Here is an 18,422-nt window from a genome sequence, read left to right on the forward strand (position 1 = left end):
AAGTTAATGTACCAAGATAAAGAGGATATAAGGCATTTAAAGTGGCTGCTTTCTTATCTTCTTTTAATGGGGCTACAACTTGTACCTTTCCAACTTGAGCTGAGCATCCCCAATCTTTTGTATTGCAAAAGCAGGTACCCTTAGTAAACCTTTTCACACATTCAGCCTCCAAATCACTTTTACTACATTTAAACTAAACATTAAACTAAAAACATTTTGACAAGTTTTTGGAGAATCTTATGTACCCATTTTAAATATGAAAAAACATCTTCCCTCCTCTTCTTTTACTTATTCCCTAACCTTCCCCAAGATTGGTTACCTTTCTTTAAACCCAATCAATAACTTGATTAATTGAACACACACACACACACAAAAACATTAGCATAATCTGTATAACACTATCAATTAGCCTGATTTTGCAACAATGTCAGGCATTGATATTCTACCATAAACTGTTGGTAAAGTTATTTTATACAATTTCCTCCTGTAACAATTTTATTTTTGTGAAATGACAAAAATGATGTTTGCCAGCATTTAACACTCAGAGCACATGACAAGTTTTCTGTGATAGAGAATGTAAAATACAAAGAAAAGAGAAGCAGAATGCAGAATATTTATATTTATTTATAATGAAATTATGGTTCTAAGTATTTACAACATATAGGAAACCAGAGAAATTTTATACAAAGCCAGCCTGCAAAGTATTCAAGTGTGCAAAAATGACAGTCCCAATATCTCAAACACTAACTCCTGCTCTGCAGGCCAGCACTGACGTTCGCAGTGGATTCACATATCAATATTCTCAATACAAAAAAAAGTTCTTTTGGCAGAACCTTTGTAATGCCAAGAAAAAAGAAACTAGCTGCAATTTCAGTCACTCTAAATGATTCACCAGCCTAGTCAGAGCAGTCAAGTCTCTCTACTACAGCTGCAACCAGTTCTGTGGAGACATAAATTTCCATGATGATGAGCTATGCAGTTGGGAAAAGAACCTGGTAGATTGAGAGTAGTAATACAACAATTTCAAATTCTCTGACCTGCTCATAGTCAAGGAGTTTCATCTGGACCAGCTGAAGAAAGGGAAAGTTTAGAGGGATGAAATAAAGTTGCAATGAATATCTTAAGACCTAAATATGTTGAAGGTGCTGGGTGTGTAGATAATCCCAATAAAGATGAGGAAAGAACGTCAACTTTCCACCCAGGAAATCCAAGATTCTCAAATGAGAAAACAGCATTTCAAAACAAAAGTAATCCAACAACGGAATATGGAAAAGGGTCTCTTAGAAGAATTAAATAATAAAAGAATGCAAGTTCTCAAAATTATGTCCCCAATAATGCTAAAATTTTGGCTGCCACTGCTTATAATCAACCACAAATAGCAGGGAAATACAAATATTTGTATTATGTCAGAGCTAGGGTCTTACATTTGTAAATAACATGGGGGCCAGACCACAAACAACATTTTGCTCCTTTTATCAAGCAAGCACAGTTCATCTACTCTCAAGACATTCTCTTTACCCTGAAATAAGCCTGTGATTCTAAACATCTTTTAATGGATGGTATGTTGCTGCAGAAATAACATTTTTAAAAGAATGGAACTCCTCTGAAAGGGGACACGGCACCTCTAACTTCTGGAAACGTTAAAGATGACTCCCCCAGCTCCACAGTCTGTTATGTGATACACATGCATTATTGCTAGAGAAGAGTCACTGATGATCAAAGATCTGCTCTTGTCGTCTTCTATGGGGCCATCCAGAAAGGCATTTGTTGTTTAGCTCGATGCTGTGATGAAGGATATTGATATCCCAAACTCCAGCCCTGTGGGAAAGTACTTGCATTTTTATGGCCTCCATGCTCCTCCTCTTCATCAGATGAATCCCCCGCATAAGCTACCAGCCCAAATCCCTTTTCCGTGGTTTTCATCTTCTTAGCTGGATAATCTAGAATAGAAAAAGGCAACCCCAACCCCCATCCCCACCAAGAAAAAAAGATAATACCATAAAATTGTTAATAAAAAAAGATGTTAATTGTAAATGGTTAGTTGGACACCATTTTGAGGTCACAGGGTCAATGGTCACCCAAAACCGTTGAAGATCACACGAAAACAGCACCAGCATCAGCATATGTGAATCCACCAGAACCATGTAAGAAAAGAGAAAGAAAAAGAAACACAAAAAAGAAAAAAAAAAAAAAAAAAAAAAAAAAAGGAAAGTTAGCAAGTGAATTTCTAAGGACTGACATTTCACCTTTTTAAAGAGTTAAAAGAAAGAAGTTAAGTATAAAAGAAATGTATTTGCCTCGGTTTTATTTTTTAATAAGGCCACAGTATGAAAAAGTACCACATCCTAGGGACCTTCTAAAGTCCAGATCAACTATTCTGGGATGAGAAGCAAGATTCTCTGATTGAGCAATAACTCAGTGTTAAATCTATAAGTATCTTGCATTATCTTCATTAATTCTGAGAAAGTTACCTCTTGGTGTCCTAAGAGCATGCAATGCTACTTTTGAATTTTGAAATTTGCTACTTAATTGGTGGGTTTTAAATATGAAAAGTGATACTATGTGCCATGTAAATTACAATACTAGTTAAAAGATAAAGGTTAGGTGACTACAGGCTATGTGTTTGGACATAAAGAAAGGCAGCTTATTCAGGATCACCCAAGTGAACATCAGATAAGAAAGCTAAAAGCTACAGCTCAGACTAAAAGAGTCTCCCACCTACACCATACTCACCATGGCTGCCTGATAAGGCCCCAGACCCATTTCTTTCATCAGATTCAGTTTTTATTCCAGTCACTGGGAAAGCTGGTGGAGGCATCAACTGCCTGTTAAAAGAAAAAGAGATTAAGAACTAGCTTGGCTAAGGGTGCCAATTGAGTCATTTAGGGACTTCATTCTAAAGCAAGTCCAATCAATGCTTGAATAATTCAGGAGACAAATAAAAAGAAAAGATGTCTATAAATAATATCTAAAACTCACTGTAATCATTAGTTTCAAGGTTCTATCTGCAAAAAGACAAGAAAACCAAAAATCTCCTGAGCTATTTACTAACAAGTAACAAATTTGGCTGAATTCAATTTCTCCTCAGTCACTTCTTTTTTGTTCTCAGTACAATGGCCAAAAATGCAGACAATAAAAATTAAAAGGAAGCGGTCCGGATAACCATACCCTCAAAAGGTTACAGTTGACTACATCTACTTAATATAGGCTCTAAAAAAAGAAAATTAATGGCTTTCCACATATTATTTTAATTACAACAAACAGAAGCTTTTTTGACTTAGATATAGTCATTTCAATCTCATAACATTGGTAAAGACCAGCGACCGCTAGCAATTATTTGAACATCATCTCTTAGGTCACAGTAACTACCCACTAGACAATTCATTCAACTTACCTGTCCCTCTCTTTCTCCTTGCCTGAGGAACTTGCCGGCTTCGATCCCGCACCCTCGATCTCACTCTGACTGGAGAAGCCTGTACCTAAATTAGTCATATGAATGGGTCCATGCTATGAGCAGAAAAATACAGCGGCATTAGCAAATCTACAACTGCTGTATTAGTTTAGCTCCTTAATGTAACTGCCACGTGCCCCATCTTTCAGGTAAACTGTTAACTAGTCTGAACTTCCTTGAGATTTGATCAACTAATAACTATCCTCAAAATAGGAATTTCAACTTCTTTTTCTTAAACACAGAATGTTTTACCTTACTAAGGGATTCAAATGATGTGATTTGCTCTTTCCAAGACTGGTCACAACTTAACTGAACAGCACAAGCCCAATTCTATAATATGAAAAGCTACTAATTTTTGTACACTATATTAAAATGAGCCAAACTGAAACATTATTCCTGTCTTAAAAGGAATCAAGACCCTTTGACTGGATAGGGGAAAGGTACCCCAGAGTATCTAGGTAGTATATTCTGTGCTAATATTTCTGGCAGCTTTTCAATTTGGCATCTGAGGGGAAAATACAGAATTGAAAGCCAAGCTGCAACAACAAATCCTAGACAAATTTGTAGACTATTAGATCTTGGTAATGCCTCTAATGAGAACTATCATGAAACTTCTATAGCAACAGAATCTTGTACCTAGATAGAAAGTACAGTATTTCTACTAAATTTCTTCCTTATTCTAGTTAAAGGGTCTTTTTCTCTAGGTGGGATGCTTGGCAAACACATCGTTATGCCCTTTTTGTCTTAAAAAATAAAGGACAGCCCTGGGGGTTGAACACTAGGTTCCCCAAGAATAAAATCATAAATGGGTTAATAACTAAGTTATAGCTATATAAAATAATATTATCAAGAGGATTGCTGATGTAGATTTGAATTTCTGTCTCTTTAGAGGGAGAGTAAGGTTAAGAAGGTAAATTGCCGAGAAAAATAAGACTGGATATTTTATTTGACCTGGTATCCCAGAAGTCCAGATTCTCGTTCATCTGGTAGCTCCTCTGTGAACCGCCTCTTCTGCCCCTGGGGCTGGGCTGGGAGTTGGGGCTGAGGCTGGGGACTAGTAGGCAAGGCAGTTTTGACAGGGGCAGCAGGAAGAAAAGGACCACTCATCGGACTCTGGGGGCCAGAACAAACCAAGAAGAGGAAAATGAGAGAAAATGAGAACATGAAGCTGGTGATAAGGGGTAAACAGTGAGAATAACAAATTTTTATGCGATATTAAAAAATTTATTTAATATTAACAAATACAATATCTACCTCCTTTCTTCCTAGAGCTACAAGAAGTTAGAAGATAATCTAAACATTGATTCTGAACTTTCTGGGAGGAAAGACCTGTTATAAATTCAATGTGTCATTACTGTTCTTATTAAAAGGCAAACATACTCATCATAATCATACCTATTCTTTATAAACAAAAACAGTCTAGAATGATTTAAACAATATTTTAATTTAAAGACATTCATCAAGCATGATAGCTTTTTCAGTCAACAATAACTAGCAACGTATGCTGCAAAGAAAATTCCATTTTCTACTTTCAGTCATTTAAAAAAAATACTTCCTCTGACACTATTTTCTTCTATTATTTTAAGATGCCACTATAGGTATAAAGAATTCTGGGTTAAATTTGAGAAATACATACACAATGAAACTTTATGGAATCTCAAGATGGTACCTACTTTGTTGTGGTAAGATTACTATCTACTCTTTATTTGGTTATAAATTTCAATAATAGAAGAATAACATTTGATTTAAGTTAAGTCTCTTAAATCATTCTTGTGGAAGATAAAGAGACAAAGATAATTCAGGTATCACCTAAATAACTGATCACCTTTAAGAAAGCTCTCCTTAGACCCCTTAATGTTGATGCTTTTTCTTTAAGATTATCTCAAATGTATCCTGTCTCCATCTTGTGTATTATCTCCCCCATTAAATCGTGAGCTTGAGTATAAGGAGTTGTTTCTATTGCTTTTTGTATCTCCAGACCTTAGCACAGTGTGTCTGGAAAACAATAAGAGCTTAAAAAATGTTTATTGACTTGACTTTCATTTAAAAAAATGAAAGTTAGAATTCAGAAACATCTTAACAAATTTGAATACTTTGCCCTAATAAAATAAGATGGCATGCAATAGGGATGTGTCAAGTCTTACACTGGAGTTCAAAGAATAAACTTCACAAGTACAAGATGGAGGAGGTATGGCTAGATAGTAATTTGTCAGAAATAGATCAGAGGGGGAACTAAAGAGATTGCAAACTCAATGAGTCAGTAGTGTGATTATAGCAGCCAAGAAAACTAATGACAATCTTAGGCTGCATCCAGAGAGGTGGCATTTTCAGAAAGGTGGTGGTGTTCATCCCATTCTACTCTGTTCTTGTTAGATTAGATCCTATTGTTCAATTTTGGGGATCAGAATTTAGGAAGAACACTGTTAAATTTGGAAAACATCCAGAGGATGCTAACCAGAATGGTCAAGAGCCTGAATTCAAATCACATGAGAAACTGGGAGTGTTTAACAAGCATCTGAGAAAATTAGAAGGGGTCTATGAGAATTGTCTTCAACTACCCAAAGATTATTAGACGGAACAAAAATGTAACTTACTCTACTTGGCCACAGAGCAAAACTGAAAGCAATAGATAGAAATTGTCAAGGTAAATTCTGGTTTTATATAAGAAGAAACTTCTTGACAATTGCTGTTGTTGTTTGTCCTTCGTTCTCAAAGAAAACCATGACATTAGGGAGATGATACTTTAACACGAGACTGAGTGAGGAATGGCTGTGCAAAGTCCCCAACCTCACTTTTTCCTCCAAAACCATTGGGTCCAGTGACCAGATATAAACCAGGACTGGATATGGTCCATTTGACAATTAAGATTTATTCAAAAGCAGAATGAACATGCTATTTTGAGATGCAGTAGGTTATTCCACACTACAGCTTTCCAGCAAAGGCCAAAAGACCACTTCTTATAGTACATATACTCTTTGGGGTTCAATCCAGATAGCTACTACAATCCTTTCCCAACTTCTGCAGTTGTAACTAAGATCTCTTATTCTTAACATCACTTTATAAAATTTACACATATGAAAACCTGAATCTGGCAGGGTTTCAGGAGATTATGAAAAAGGAAGGTCCAGAGGAAAAGACAGTTTTTCATGACAGGAATAGAATGAGATGAGCTGATCCTTTTCAACTTGTCAAAGTTCTCCTAATTTAAAGATATAGAAGATCTCTTGAGAGGTGATTTTTTTTTTTAAAGTGACAGTCACCTTTTCTTAGTAGCAGAGGATGCAGGTTTTCTTTTTCAACGTGTAAAATAGGTAATTTTTTCTTAACTACTGTGTCCCTTCCTCAAAAAAAAAACCATGCCATCTCATATAGTCTCTATTATCTTACCTGTCCAGTACTAGCTGGAGGCTGCACTTGTGAAATCGGGTATTGTGTTGGCACAGGTGGGACTCCAGTAGGTAGCGTTGGCAAGACTCCAGGTGCCAATGAAACAGCTGGTGGCACTATGCCTGGTACTCCATAGGGAGGCTGAACTGGCTGCTGAGGAGGGGGAACAACAGGGTAACCAGACTGATAGCCATTGGATGGATAATATGGTGGTTGAGGAGGGACACTATTTATAGCAGAGGGTTGTGTATAGCCTGAGGGGGGAAGAAAAAAAGTGTTTATTATCAGCTGCAGCAGGAGATGATCAAGTTGAATTATATTTATAACCTAAAAGGAAAGGGAAAAAAATGAAGCAAAATGCATTTCCAAATTATAAACAAGTGTAAGATAATATTACTTGGAACTTTAGAGTACTCTAAGTCTAGTCTTGGTTTCCATGACCTACATATAAGCATTGCTTAGGACAAATTTATTCACAATCCCAAAACAGTACATTGAAGCATACATACCTGGTAAAGGTACGGCAGTGTTAATCTGATTCACAAATCTAGAGTATTCTGCATGAACCTAAGAAGGGAAAAAGAACAAATTAACAAATGAATATGCCTAGATTCACAATTTATTAACTAGCACAAGCTTCCCACAATTTTTGATATGTCTAGTCAAGGCATTTCTTTCAGGCCAAGTCCTGTTTAAGAAATTCTAAAGCTTCTAATTCTCAAAGAACTTGAGATGTCTAGTCAAGGCGTTTCTTTCAGGTCAAGTCCTGTTTAAGAAATTCTAAAGTTTCTAATTCTCAAAGAATTTGGGAATTCTGGAGCCATTGTGAAATTAAATTTCAAATGACATGACACACATTGGCTAAATTTATTTTCAATATGATCTAACTTATATTTTGATAGGATGAATGAAAAGGCATTTATTAAATTTTTACCATGTACTAAGAATTAAGCTCTATCCATTTGGGATACAAATAGAAAAAGCAAGGAACTAGCACTCTTAATTAGGACAGAAAACATATAGAAGGGATCCTATAGAGGGATCAGCTACTTCAAAGAGGGCAGTGACCAGAACAGAAGATAAGCCCATAAACTTCAAGACCAGCTCTATGAAGCAACACTCCTCCCCTTGCCCCCCCACCCCCACCCCAACTACCTAACCTTCATAAATTCTACCAGACAGCAATCAGGCAATTTCAAATTGTTAATCCTAACACAATAATCTACATTCCTTGATTTCCCCCTCTACCTACCTGCAAAATGCCCAGGACAAGAAAAAAGAAGTAGGAGAGTCTGGAATAAACACTAGAAAACTACTAGGCGCAAAGGTCATCCACAAACTCCAATATTGAGGCTCTCAAGAAATAGCTATATAATGACTTTTGATCAACCACACTGCCTTACTAATTGAACATATGAACAAGATGACTCATTTAAGCAGCACCTAACTTCATTGTCACTCATTTTATTTAGACAACATTCTAAACTCTACCTAGTCTGGTTTGGGCAAATATGCATATGTTGCAATCCTCAATTCCCAAACTCAACATAGGTCATCTAGGTTTAAAAACAGGAAACCAAAAAGACCCCCAAAATGGATAAAAAATGATGAAATTAATACAGTGGTGACTTCCAAATTCCAAGAGGAAAAGGGAAGCCAGGCATGTAAAACTATAACCCAGGCCACAATGATCCTGGCCTCTCCAATGGGTGTCCATGTAGCAGGGTGAGAAATGTAGCCATAACAGGCCTCAAAGGCAGCAAAAATCTCTTGCAAAAGTGATAAAAAGAATACAACTCACTGTTTGTAGGAGATTCTCACAGAGCTTCTTGGCAGCAGCAAGGCCTTCTGGTTTGGGATGACTACAAATAAACAAGAACAAGGAATTTAAGCTGGAGAGGGGGAGGAGAAATAATCTGTAATCTAATACAAACTCTAATGAAATCTTAAATTCTAAGACTGAAAATAACATAACGTAGAAACATGCCCTTTAGTAACTAAAGCATGTTCAGTATTGTGGCCATAAACATTTTTTACAAGCTTTCCTTATATAGATACCACCTCCCATAGATTCCATACAGCCAAATTAAAGGGAAAAAATACATCAGGCTCATCCACTTTTCCAAGAAAATAAAAATAATCACAGGTGCAAGAAGAACTTGTTACAATTATGTATGTCATCTAATTTCTTTTATAGCAGGTATTCTTAATCTTTTTTTGAGTCATGGATCCCTTTGGCAATTTGATGAAGCCTAATGATCCTGTTTTATATGTTGTTAAATGAATTATGAAACAGTTATAAAACTCTTTTTTCTAAAAGTTCATAGACATCAGATTAAGAAAACTTTCAGAATTACAAATTGCAAAACCGAACACTGTAACTGGAAAGGATATCATGCCTTGCATAAAAAATAGTTTATATTTCTATGGAACTCAACAGTTTACAATATCCTTATCATCCCATTAGTAATTAAAACTTGTAAAACTTATTCTAATTTTACAAATGAAGTTTCATGAGGCACAGAAAGGATAAATGACCAATTCACAGCCAACATAAGTAAAAAGTTTAGGGCTAGGACTAGAATTCAGATAATCTGATTTTAAATACATCTCTCCTTCTATAAACCGAATTATAATGAAACTATCTCAGAAAAAGTAGATATCCTTGTGATTAAAGGTATCCAGAAAAGATTAGAAAACTTTTAAAAGTTATATTTAAGACATTATATTGGAGATTTTTAGCATCTTACCTCTATATTGCATAACCCCAGGCCTCTTTTTTTTTTTAACTTAGTCTGCATCACTCCATAAATGCTCTCGATCTGCCCTCCCTCCCCTAACCCTATCCAAACATACCTAATGTAAATATACATTGGTTCAAAAGCTTCGCGGCCTGAAGCTGGCTCTATGCAGCCTGAGCCTTTGCCCCGGAGGAAGACTTTGGCGCCAGTTTCAATCTGAATGTGTTGCAAGTATGAGCAGCTGGGGCCTTCTACTTTCTCCTTGACATTAAAAGTGGGTACAGCATGTTCCAGACCCACAAATAATTTGTCTTGAACATAATGCAGCTGGAGAAAGAATAAAATCATCTCAGTTGAAAAGAACACACAGGTAAATCATATTTCTTGAGAAATCATGTGCAAAAGATACACTTAATTCTCTCAATAATAAACATTACATATGACATGATGCCACTCAAAACCCCCATGTACTGGGTTCTCACCCATAACATAAATACTTTACAAAGTGTCTGATTCATAGCAAACCCCATCATATTACTCACCATTGCCTACCATATACTTTAAACGGCATACCAAGAAATGTTTGCTGAGGAGAGAAACACTGCTCAGAGGGATGGCTTCCTTCATCCCTTCATAATATGAACTTATTGTAGAGAGTCCCTTCTTATGAAGAAATGGATAATGTTGGGTAGTACAGTCAGTCCTCTACTATTCTCGAAGTGGGACTGCTCTCTCCAACCCTTTTTTGTAGGAGGATTGTATCAGCAGAGTCTAGCTTCATCAGACTCAGCCTTCTTAGTCCTCCAGAAGTTACCAAGTTCAGAAGTAATCTAAATCAACTAGTCATACAAGTGAAGAATAATTCCTTAGCTTCATTTTTTTTAAAACCCTCAGGCAAAGGCATAAAGTACCATTAAAAATATATTGATGACTGGTATAAAAACAAAATCATTTCCCCTAAAATCCACCCTTATGAATCATCTCCTGTAAGAAAAACACTTAAGCAAAACTGACAGAAATAAGCAACACTACATATATTCCACATCTAGCTTCTCACATCTCTACTAATATACACATTACAATTCGTTTCCTGAAACCAGGCATTAGAATTAGTCAGAATTCAACTGTTTTGGTTTTCAATTGCTACTGCAGTCATTCTAGTCATCTTGTACCAGTTCATGCAAATCTTCCCATGTTTTTTTGAATTCTTCATACTTGATATTTCTTACAATGAAATAATTATATTAATATAAAAATTTGTTCTGCTACTTCCCAATTGATGGGCACCTACTTTGTTTCTGTTAGCTTCTTTGGGATGAATAACCAGTAGTAGAATTCCTGGGTTAGAGATTATTAATATTTATTTTACTACCTTTTCTAACAATTCCAAATTACTTTGTAGAACAGTTGTACCAGTTCAATTATTTCCCCTGACAGTATATTTTAATATCTGTTTTTCCACAGACTGTCCCATATTAAGTATTTTGCCTTTTTTGACTTCTTCGTTAATTTGCTGTATGGTTAAAAACTCAGAATTGTTTCAATGTGCATTTCTCTTATTATTTGGAACAATTTTTTATATAGTTGTTGATATACAGTTTCTTGCAATTCTTGGTTTGAAAACCGTTTCTCACCCTGTCCCTACCCCACCTCCCAATTTATTTAGCTCTTGGAAATCTCAACTTTTAAACAAAAATACCTTGAAGTTAAACTCAAATATTTGTGTACCTGCTAAGTTCGGGGCACTATGCTGCTGGCCTAAAGATGGTCAAGGTATATTACATACCCCTGACTGGAATGGAGGCTTCTGACCAATAGCTGGTGATAGCTGGGCAACAGGAGCAGGCTGGTGATAGACAGTGACTGTTGCTCCATTGAAAGTTGGACTGGTTCCTGTGGCAGCCTTCACAACTCCATTAGTGATGATTTCTTTGATTCGGTTAACAGCTCCTAATAGGGCAAAGAAAGTAAATCTCTTAACCAATGACCAGTGACCCAATATACATCAAATCCAATTCTCAACAACCCAAGGATAGATCATGCACCCATTTTATGGACTATCCAGGTCTGTGGCTTTCTCCAAGTATTTACACATTCCCTCCTTGTTACACAGCCCCCAAAAGTCAACTTGTGTTTCAAATATAGTACAATAAATATGTGCTATATTGAATGTAAAGCAAAACCATTACTTACTGTCTACTAACTCCCGTGTCTGGCCCTGAACATGAAGATACAATGGACGGTCCCTGGAAAAGAAACATAAAAACAAATCTTTCAAATTATGTCAGTGTTTGTTAATGTTCTACTCTTAAAAGATTTTAAAATTTTTAATGGAAAAATTAAAACACATATGGAGATGTCAAAGCTAGGCAATTTATTTCTACTTCTGGACACAAAAGGATGTTCAAATTCTGAGAATCTAAAATTTACATTCTGAGTATTAGTTTTCAAAAACAAATCTAAGTTTAGTTCCTTTCCTCTACATTAGTTCCTGATGGAAAGTTAAGAGTTTAAGATTTAAACCACATATTTCATAAATATTATCTACAATGGTATTTGTAAGACAGTTCCTGAGGAAAGTGCACTAGAATGCTAGACGAGTTCTAATCTGAACCATCTGGCCAAAGATGTGTTAGTTTTTTTTTTTTCTTTCATTTTTTTTTTTAAAGGCAATAGGGGTTAAGTGACTTGCCCAGGTCACAAAGCTTAGTAAATGCTTGAGGTAGATTTGAACTCAGGTCCTTTTGACTCTAAGTCTCCAAGGCTGATGCTCTATGCATTTTGCCACCCAGCTGCCCTAATTTTAATTTATTTTAAAAAATTTCTCTAACTTAAAACAAACAAACAAACAAACAAACAAACACTAGTGTGAAAAATTTATCTTGGTGCTAAGTTTTAGGAAAGCTAGTCAAAGCATTGACTATTTGTTTTCTTGAAATGTTATTTTTTTTTTTTAACAAGAACAAAAAAGGAGAACAATCACAATATTATACACTATGAGAAAATAATCACAGGAATGGATTATTCACCATCACTAACAAAATCAATAGTACAAAGCATGTTTCTACAAATGGCTCAATCAACAATAGTTTCCAGTGGCTTTGCCAATTTCTAAAATCCTTGAGAACAGTGACTGAGAAGGGAAAAAAAGCTGCAAAAGGTCCTGTTATGAAGCTGTAATAGTTCTGACTTAGTAAGGCATATGAGTTGACATTTCTTCTGGAATCCAAGGCTAATCAAATGAATTTACTAGATCTACCTGGCAACAGGGATGAATTCTGTAGAATTAATATCACATGCTAAACCAAGATATGTAAGACTAGATTGTACAGCAATCATATATTAGGTGTAAATTCAAATAGGCCTGTGAGCCTGAAAACTATAATTAGCTTTAGATTAACCATGATTAATGTTGGCAGTGATGTGGATAATTAATAATAAACCCATATTAGCAGATACTTCAAAAACAATCTTTATTTCCAAAAGATTTTTGTTTTTATTTCAAATCTCATCTCCTAATTATGTTTTGTCCACATCAATATTTTTAAATATTTTCACTCCCCAAACAACTGACAGCTATAAGAGGAAGGTCAAAAGTGACAAGTAGCAAGTAGAAGACCTTGTGAGTTTAAAATTTTACTATAGATCCTAAACAGTTCATACCTGACATGTAGACATTCAATAACTGGCAATATCACAAAAATCCCACCTGAAGTACCTAGGACATAAATGTTACACACAACTCCCTGGAATACTAAAATGGGCTTTTTAAGTAGTCATTATAGCAAGCTGCTAATAATAGGTACATCTTTAAAAAATCTCAATAAAACAGACCCACCAGACCGAAAGAACAGTTCAGTTGGTTACTACCACTCTAATAAATCTGCACCAAGGAATAAAATATTAAATCCGTACCCAGGTCCCACTTTGGCTTTCTCCTCAGCTGTCATGAACCTCCCTCGGGTGGAAACTGCAGCCCCACTCAGGCGACTGATCTAAAAAGAGCAAAGAAGCACAATGAACAAATGGCATGCCCATTAATAACAGAGGCTGCAAATTACATGAGATTTCCCTCCCAAAAGCCAGGAAACCAGTTATGAATGAACAAACTACAACTTCATGCTTTAATTCTGCAAAGTTGACATTTAACAGTCTCCATTTTCTAGATGCTTGAATTGTATTTGTATCACAAATCATTTGGAGCCAAAGAACCCAAAATTATTGCCTTAAAAACTCCACCCTGGTAAAATGTCAATTATTTCAATTGCAAATAAGTTTTCTCCTCTGCTTTTTCCCTGACTTCATTACCTTTTGTATTCTCACAATGTTGTTAAGTTCCAAACTTCAAATGTATACTTTTCAACATAAATTCACTCCTGACTTTGGAGACTAGTAAGAATAATAATCCCAAAGCTAGACAGCAAATGTCTAGAGCTTTTCATCCGTTTTAAAAATCCTTCCACCCCGCCCCCCAAAATGCCTCTTATGTACTACCATTCCAAAACCACAGATCAATTCCATACACACCTCATCCTGAGTCTGTCCTCGTGTCAATAAGTTTCTGCATGTAAGGGGCACATCATTGATTTCCACTTCAGCAACCACTAGATCATCTTTACTCTTACTGCTGACCAGGCCTTTGCCTGCGACCTGAAGCTACAAATAGAGAAAGAAATCAAAAATGCAAACAATAATAAAATCATTAAGTTGACAAATATTCACTGGCCTCTCCCATATCCTCCACTCCTTTTTTCCTCCATCTCCATAAGCCTTCTCATTCAATGAAAATCACCAATATTTATTAAGCACTGACTATATACATGCAGTGAAGATACAAAGAAAAAAAAAAAAAAAGCAGTTGCTACCCTCAAAGAGTTTGTACATATACAAGTGTTCCTTGAACAAAATAGAAAAATGATTAGATAAAAGGAACCTTGGATATCATCTAACTTAACCCCTTTATTTTACAAATAGGGAAAAAGTGGTCCAGTAATGTGATTTGCTCAAGATAAAATGGTTAATGGTGACTACAACTTTGATCTCTTAACTCCTGAGATGGTTTTTCTATTCTATCGTTTCTCACAGAAAACCAAAATTGAGCAAGACATCATTTTGAGGTCCCTGCCAAACTACTTTTACTCTTAACATGTGTGTATAGATTTCTGTAACTAAAAAACTATATTAAGTAATATTAATTGTTCCCACAAAAGAGGACTGAATTATGATGATTTGCAGTCTAATTCATTCCAGACAGTATGCAGGAAAATGTATGGGAGAAGCCACTGCATAACATTTCTAAGGGTAGGCCTTTATCTCAAATTCCTCAAACTTCAAATCTGTTTAGTTCAGTATTTTAACATCCCTAAACCCTTAAACTGGATTATTTATCCTTTCAGAAACTGTAATGAGGCATACAATATGCAGTAAAAGAATACAAAGTAAAAATATCTAGTTCATTTTTCTCAAAACTCAAAGTAGGATCAGTTTCTAGTTATATGCTATAGCTTTATACATATACATACATATATATACACACACATACATATACATATATATTCCCCCCAAATACATGTAAAAATTATTTTAAATACTTTTTTTTTGAGTTCTAAATTCTCTCTTCCTCCTCTCGTTCCCCCCTTTATGATGGCAAGCAATTTTATATAGGTTCTATATGTTTACCATGACTTTTTAATTCTGAAGTAACCCCTTTTACACTTTTGAATGCCTCCTTCTAATGTCCAGCAGGTTTATGGCTCAGGAAAAATAAAAGTTTGATGTTACTTTGTATAACAGGTAATATACAAAATTTCTGTGTAAGCAAAAATGTGGATACAGCACTATGCGGTCATATTTTTAAATGAGTCATATTATAATTTCAGAGACATATGTCTATGAAAAATGAAAGGGGGTGAGAGGATCAAAGAAGCTAACATTTATTTACAGGATCATTTTGTATCACTATGCATTTAATTTTTTGTCCTACTATTGTCACAAGAAATGGACAACAGCTTACGATACTAATTAAAAGCTTATACAAACTGAACACTCAAGTAATCATTCTGATTCTAATACTCCGGAGCTTTAGAAGATGAGCTCCTTGAGGGGCAAGTATTGTTTTCTTTTTGTTTGTGGTTTTGCACAGTACCTGACTCCATAATAAGCCCTTCATGTTTGTTGCCTGCCTGGCAGAGCTACCAAAAAACACTTTTCCCAAACACTTCTTCATTCTACCTATTGCTATGGTAATAAATTACTAGGAAAAACATTTCATTTTAACATATATTAAAAAAAACAACCTAACATTAGAGGGCTACCTCTGACAGTACCAAGTACTGAAGGTAGTGCTCCAGCATAGGCTTGATGGCTATTAAGAATGCTACAGAAAATTGCTTCAAAGAGTGAAAGATTGGGCTAAATTATCTTTGATAATTCCTTTGAAGATTCTACAATTCCACATAAGACTCAGCAAAAAATGTAAAGTAAACAACATTATCACTCTTAAACCTACACATACTAAAGATTCTTCAGTTTTCATTAAATTTTTTAAAGCAGTCATTAGGCTTATTAAGTTCATGTAAAACTAAAAGGTGCACATTTAATATATGTCTCTATTGGATTCAACATACATTTCTACCATATTTAATATATATTGGACTACTTGCCATCTAGGGGAGGGGGTGGGAGAAAGGGAGAAAAAATTGGAACACAAGGTTTTGCAAGGGTTAATATTGAAGAATTATCTACACATGTTTTGAAAAATAAAAAGCTTTAATAAAAAATAAATAATTTTAAAAAGGTAAGAAAAAATGTACATTTATTCAGAAATTGGGAAAACATATCAAGATAATTTATTTTAAAATGACCTATGTGAGACAACTAGGTGGTAAAAGTGGATAGAGCATCAGCCCTGGAATCAGGAGGACCCGAGTTCAAATGTAGTTGCCAACACTTCACAAGTACCCCCGAATACTTCACAAATAAAATGATTAAAAATAAAATAAAAATGAACTATTTGACCTTTAACTTAACACTATCATACCTCTTTAAAAAGAAAATTAAAAGAAAAAAAAAAGATGAGCCTACTCTTGAAATACCTTTTCAACAGCATTTTGGGTTGGCTTGAGCTTTCCTTTAGCCATCAGCATAGCGTTGATTTTGGCTGCCACAGCAGCTGCTGCATCTAAGGCTCCTGAGGGAGCAGCTGCTGATCCCCCAGAACTACCCCCACTATTGGGAATCTCTCCACCAGGGGCAGCAGGTGGGAGGAAGAGAAGTGGGGCTGGTGCTGGCTGGTCCCATTTACTTCGGCGCCTTAGGGAATGAAATAAAAATGTTAACCTTCTGAAAGCCTAAAAAAATAGGGCTTTCCTTTACCTCTACAATTTGAACTTTCTATTCTTCCTTTACCCCCTCTAGATAACTGGCCCTACTTTTAATACTTCAATCCCTACCTGAGATAAAACTCTTTCTCCATATGTATCTATGTATTTTTATTTGACACTGGTTCAGGTTCAAAGTACAGAAGCCACTCATTGGTTGATTCCAATGTTGATCTACATGTAAACTTTAATCTATATTCCCTTATTTTCCTACCAGTTAGCACTTCCTTAGAGGGGCTGATGGTCTTCATTTTAGGGGGCTCGCTACGATTAGAGCTCTTGGCTGACATCCATTTGGTTTCAGGCCTACTGCTGCTAGGAACTCAAGTTTTCCACCTGCCTCGGCCTCCTAAGCTGCAGACTACAGGTGTGTGCTACCCTATCCTCTGTTTGGACTTGTACAACCTGTTTTGCACTTTCATCACCATTAGACAAATAAGTAGTGCAAATTATTATTCAGAAAAATTAAATCTCAAAGGATCATGTAGATTCGTGCCCCGCTAAACTGCCAAATAAACTCAGACTCTCTGTGAGGCCGTAGCAATGGATTTGTAGTCATTAAGACGCAGGTTAAAAGCGAGTTTTGCTACTTATAAGATGTATGACCTTCAGCAAATCATTTCTTTTAGTATCCCTAAGATATAATAGGTAGAAATAATTCTAAAGCTCTCTTCCAGGTCTAAATGCTATAACAAGTCCGCTGTTCCGCACTAATACATTACCTGTTATTTCCCAAATTTCAACAACAAATACGATAAACTTATTTAACTCCTATCGATGTGCCACTCCACTCCCTCTCCTCTTAAGACCGGAGCCCCTTTAATTGCCCCCGCCCCAGCGGCCCTGTCACCTTCCCCTCTCGGTCAGCCCCGCCTCTTTTCCCGATTGGTCGTTCGGCCTCCCTCTCCCCGGGCTCCCCAACCCTCAGCGACCTCCCCAAAGCTCCTCCTCCCGCTTTGTCCCACTCGCTTCAGCCTCCCCTCCACCCCTTCTTAGTGACCCCCCCTCACCCTCCTCCCTTACTCCCCCTCCCCGTGTCCCCTCCACCTCCGCTTCGCCGGCCAAGCCTCACTTCCACTTCTTCCACCTCGCTCCCCTGACCCATCGGCCCTTTCTTCATCTCTTCCCATCCCCTCCCACCACCTCCTTCACCCTCCAGGCCTCACCCGCCACCCCCGGGATGCGCCGCACTCCCCGCGGACATGGCGACAGGATCAGCTCAACCACCCGCCAACTACCACCCCACACCACTAACACCCTCCCCGTCACTTCCGCCTCCAACGCCTTCGCGCACGGTCTATTCCGGTCGCGAGTCGAAGCAATTCCGGTGTAAGCACCTCCTAGGATTGGACGTGGAGCGGAAGTAGATGCTGGGATGGCGGGAGCGGGGGCGTTTCTTGAGGCATGCGTAATGTGTTCTTCCGGCTTCTCGCACTACCACCACTCCCCTCCCCCACAACTGCC

At 36.7% G+C, this 18,422-nt stretch overlaps 1 protein-coding gene, 1 non-coding gene and 1 pseudogene across 4 annotated transcripts; 1 reads left to right on the forward strand and 2 right to left on the reverse strand.

Moving 5' to 3' along the window:
* Positions 1-604: 604 nt before the first annotated feature.
* KHDC4 (KH domain containing 4, pre-mRNA splicing factor) lies at positions 605-18,242 on the reverse strand. Of its 3 annotated transcripts, none has more exons than XM_003768082.4 (14): positions 18,125-18,240; positions 16,674-16,890; positions 14,107-14,235; positions 13,495-13,574; positions 11,773-11,825; positions 11,366-11,529; positions 9,695-9,906; positions 8,640-8,700; positions 7,348-7,405; positions 6,839-7,092; positions 4,403-4,564; positions 3,395-3,507; positions 2,734-2,825; positions 605-1,940 (listed from the first exon to the last, which is right to left on the reverse strand). In XM_003768082.4, exons 1-14 carry the CDS (start codon positions 18,160-18,162, stop codon positions 1,741-1,743), a joined length of 1,833 nt encoding a protein of 610 aa, XP_003768130.1. In that variant the 5' UTR covers positions 18,163-18,240; the 3' UTR covers positions 605-1,740. The 3 variants fall into 3 exon arrangements, with proteins under 3 accessions (XP_003768130.1, XP_031822602.1, XP_023358017.1); XM_031966742.1 differs by lacking the exon at positions 18,125-18,240 and adding an exon at positions 17,681-17,781; XM_023502249.2 differs by lacking the exon at positions 605-1,940 and having other exon boundaries at positions 2,732-2,825; positions 3,395-3,479; positions 18,125-18,242.
* LOC111720507 lies at positions 10,259-10,387 on the reverse strand. Its single transcript, XR_002770168.1, has one exon.
* Positions 18,161-18,422, forward strand: part of LOC100921527 — a 30,786-nt pseudogene continuing 30,524 nt past the window's right edge.

Source organism: Sarcophilus harrisii, chromosome 4, assembly GCF_902635505.1.
Source record: "Sarcophilus harrisii chromosome 4, mSarHar1.11, whole genome shotgun sequence".
In the NCBI taxonomy this organism is placed as follows: domain Eukaryota; kingdom Metazoa; phylum Chordata; class Mammalia; order Dasyuromorphia; family Dasyuridae; genus Sarcophilus; species Sarcophilus harrisii.

What these genes read in the sequence shown, in the direction of transcription:
- KHDC4 (XM_003768082.4), bottom strand. Translation starts at nt 18,162, where the DNA reads ATGTCCGCGGGGAGTGCGGCGCATCCCGGGGGTGGCGG. An exon ending in CCCAAAATGCTGTTGAAAAG is followed by an intron (nt 14,236 to 16,673) that starts GTATTTCAAGAG and finishes CTCTATTTGTAG; the next exon opens with CTTCAGGTCGCAGGCAAAGG. An exon ending in GAGGACAGACTCAGGATGAG is followed by an intron (nt 13,575 to 14,106) that starts GTGTGTATGGAA and finishes TGCTCTTTTTAG; the next exon opens with ATCAGTCGCCTGAGTGGGGC.